Source organism: Amphiura filiformis, chromosome 11 (genome assembly GCF_039555335.1).
Source record: "Amphiura filiformis chromosome 11, Afil_fr2py, whole genome shotgun sequence".
Lineage (NCBI taxonomy): Eukaryota > Metazoa > Echinodermata > Ophiuroidea > Amphilepidida > Amphiuridae > Amphiura > Amphiura filiformis.
Window position 1 is genome coordinate 33319938 of NC_092638.1, and position 3156 is coordinate 33323093.

Here is a 3156-nt window from a genome sequence, read left to right on the forward strand (position 1 = left end):
CTCGTGGTCAGAAAAATGTGAGGTCTACCGAGTGGGTGGGTAGGCTTCCGGATGTGATCAGAGCTTTGAACAGCGAAGAGACTCGGCTGATAGGAATGAAACCGGTTGATGCTATCAAGAAGAAAAAGATTGAAACGTTGCCTTCAGCTCCACAAAAGTTGAAAAATGAGATTGAAATTCCAGATAACGTGAGATTGAGATATCTTTACGCTCCCGGAGAGTTGGAGGGAGGTGAGAGAAGACGCGCAACCGATCCCATTTGGTCTCTGGAAACTTACACGGTTGATAGTATCGTGAGGACACCGGGTAATCCAATTTTGTACTATTTGTCGAAGGGAGCACCAAAAAGAGCGTTTGTTAAACAGGAGCTTATGATAGTACCCAAGGGTACACAGTTGCCACCCGACAGAGTTTTGAAGTAAACTTTCTTATTCAAGTTTTACGGCGTAGTGTCCAATCGCGTACGTGTGTATTCCGTCTTTGCGTATGACTCTTTTGTCATCGTTGGCATCTAGCGCGATTTTGTTGACGGTTTCTGTGTAGATTTCGTGACTGTAACTCCTGATCACATTCATCTTTCTCTTCTGAGGTTTTTTGTCCATAACGCATTGCTTGTAGTTGTCGAAGGCAATACTTCTTTCAACGACCGCTTTTTTGATACCTTTGCACTTCTTTTCCTCGTTTCCCTCGTGCATCCTGAAAGCGTATAACTTTGGTCTTAGTCCAACATATTCCGCTATCTGCTTTCCTCCGGCTTCGTCCTTGAACATGCCTGGAACTTTTTTGTTCCTTCCGATCGGAATTCCCGACGGATGATCGGTCGGATAGTTGGAAGTGTCGAAGTAGCGGTCCACGTCTGGAGCAATGTCCTCGTAGAAATCTTCGGTCTCGATTTCATAAAGTAATGAATCGGTGTCAGTCATACAGAGCTTCGCTTTGCCTCCGTACTTTTTCTTGATGTAATTATAGTGAAAGTCGTACATCTTTGTCTTTGAGATATCCAGGATGCTCGCTCCGAGATATAACGGCTTGTTGAAGTACACCGAGTTCTTCCTCATGAGAATACCTATGAGGTTTTCGTCAAAGCTGGTGGATCGATCGAAGTTAGGTTTTGCAAATAACTTGCGCGCTTCAGCTTGGGTAGACACAAGATGAAAGTCTACGTAGTGTCTAGGGTTCTCTATCGTTTTTCCAAAGACGGCGTTGTTCATCAACTTGAAGAAATCCTTCTCAAACTCCGTCATAGCTTTTGTTCGAAGTCTGGTATTCTTCTCGATGTACGGTTTCATGAAGGGTTTTTCTCGGTATTTTACCCCTCGGTGAACCTTGGTCACTATGAGTCCAAGCTCCTCGTACTGCTTCAGAGCTACGTGGTGGACGACGTACTTTTTCTTGTCGTTCAGATTCGGGATTAGCTTTTCCACTTTGTTCACGATCATTCTTTCCGGAGCTAGAGGAAGCTCGTTGTGAAGGTCGTGAAGCTCTTTGGGGTATTCCAGATCCACTTCGATGGTGCACGGAATTTTGCGCCAATTGTCTAGCTCTTTCGACGTCATCCACTCAAAGCCACCGACCGGAAGCGGTTGACTCATGGCCCATCCGTAAAGGTTGTTCGAGTCGACGTACACCAAGTACTTGGTGGGCTTGCTCGGATCATAATCAGCGCCCATGTACTTGTTGTTGGCTTTGGCGTATCTGGTAGGTATCGAGGAAACCCCTCCCTTCTTGTTCTTTTCAAAAAACAGTGTCTTGTCGTAATCAGTAAGAAGTTCCAGACGTACACCCGTTGTTTTCAGCATGGCGTCGTAGGAAATTCCGGGGACCGTGTAGTACCAACAAGGATCCAGCTCGTTGTTTTTCAGACTGTTTTTTCTGAAATTTTCGAACACGTCGGCTAAGAGAAGAACGTCAGTCTTGAGATACAGATCGTGATACTCCCTCAAGGTTTTCATTCCAAAGGTATTCCACACCTTTTGAGCGTGCTGGTAATCGTCGTCGGAGATTTCCACGTCGTAGAGCTTGGAGTAAAACGCTTCTTTGGGAGGAAGACTGGTCTCTCGAAGTTTCTCGAAAGAGTTGACGTAATCGTAAGGGTACACTCCTTTTCTCAGAACAAGTTGCAATTTTTCACCTTTGAAAAATTTTGCGATTTCGGGAAAATCCGAAAGATTCTTCACGAGCGTATCCAAGCCGGTGGACAGAAACTTGAAGCTATCGAGAAACCTTATCTCGTGTTTGACTTCGACTGGTTCGATGCACTTTTGGTGAGCCGGTCCTAAATATTCTTTCTTTGGATACGACACATCGGCTACGGTTGGATTCTTCTTGTCTTTAGAGGATAGTCGTTTTTTGCAAATATGACATACTTCGTTCGGTTTAGCCTTCATTGATTTCCTATAGGGAACGAAGGAACCTACCGGTATTGTTTTGCTGAAGGAAATGTACTTTTCCTCGGTGGTCGGAATGCAGTCTATTTTTCCCTTGGTCTTACCGAGATTTTTGATGAATAGGTGAGCGTCGTATCCCGAGAGATTGTGAAAGAATACCGGAAAGAAACTCGGCATTCTGTAAGAAAGATTGCACTGATTGTGAGCAGCTCCTCTGAATTTTCCAGTAAAGTGACAGTGATCTCTAACGGTTCTGTTGTTCTTGTCTTTGGGGGTTAGAGGTTTCTTACAAATATGACATGAGGTGGCTCTCTCATACATCTTTTGCTCTTCGGAACTGATGATCATATTTTCCGCGAGTATGTAAGGATTGTTTTCTCGTTTGTAAAGCTTGTTGTGAATCTCTCTAGTGAGCTTCTCGATCATGTTCACAAAAACTAACGATACGTCCTCGTTTTTTTTTGCTTGGTGTACACTATAGGCTCATGAGAGTACACGGAATCATCCAAACACTTGACGTGTATGCAAAAACCCGAAGGTTCGTGCTTTTGGTATTTTGTCGTTTTCCGAAAAAATTCAGGTTCGCAGGTTTGAATCGGAACCGTAAATGATTCAAAGTCAGCGTAAAAGGCGATTGGAAATCTCTGCGACTTGAATTGGTTCCTGAGGGATTGAGTTGGGGCTTCTCCGTTTTTTGTCTCTTTTGGCATCTTAGCTCTCAAGGCTTCATGAGAATGACATATTTCTTCGTGACTCCTTATTGCTTCGG

General features: G+C 44.2%; 1 protein-coding gene across 1 annotated transcript; it reads right to left on the reverse strand.

Moving 5' to 3' along the window:
- Positions 1-428: 428 nt before the first annotated feature.
- LOC140163639 (uncharacterized) lies at positions 429-2813 on the reverse strand. Its single transcript, XM_072186954.1, has one exon. It carries the CDS (start codon positions 2811-2813, stop codon positions 429-431), a length of 2385 nt encoding a protein of 794 aa, XP_072043055.1.
- Between the last annotated feature and the right edge of the window lie 343 nt (positions 2814-3156).

Coding starts and splice junctions, on each gene's coding strand:
- LOC140163639 (XM_072186954.1), bottom strand. CDS start 2,813: ATGATCGAGAAGCTCACTAGAGAGATTCACAACAAGCTTTACAAACGA.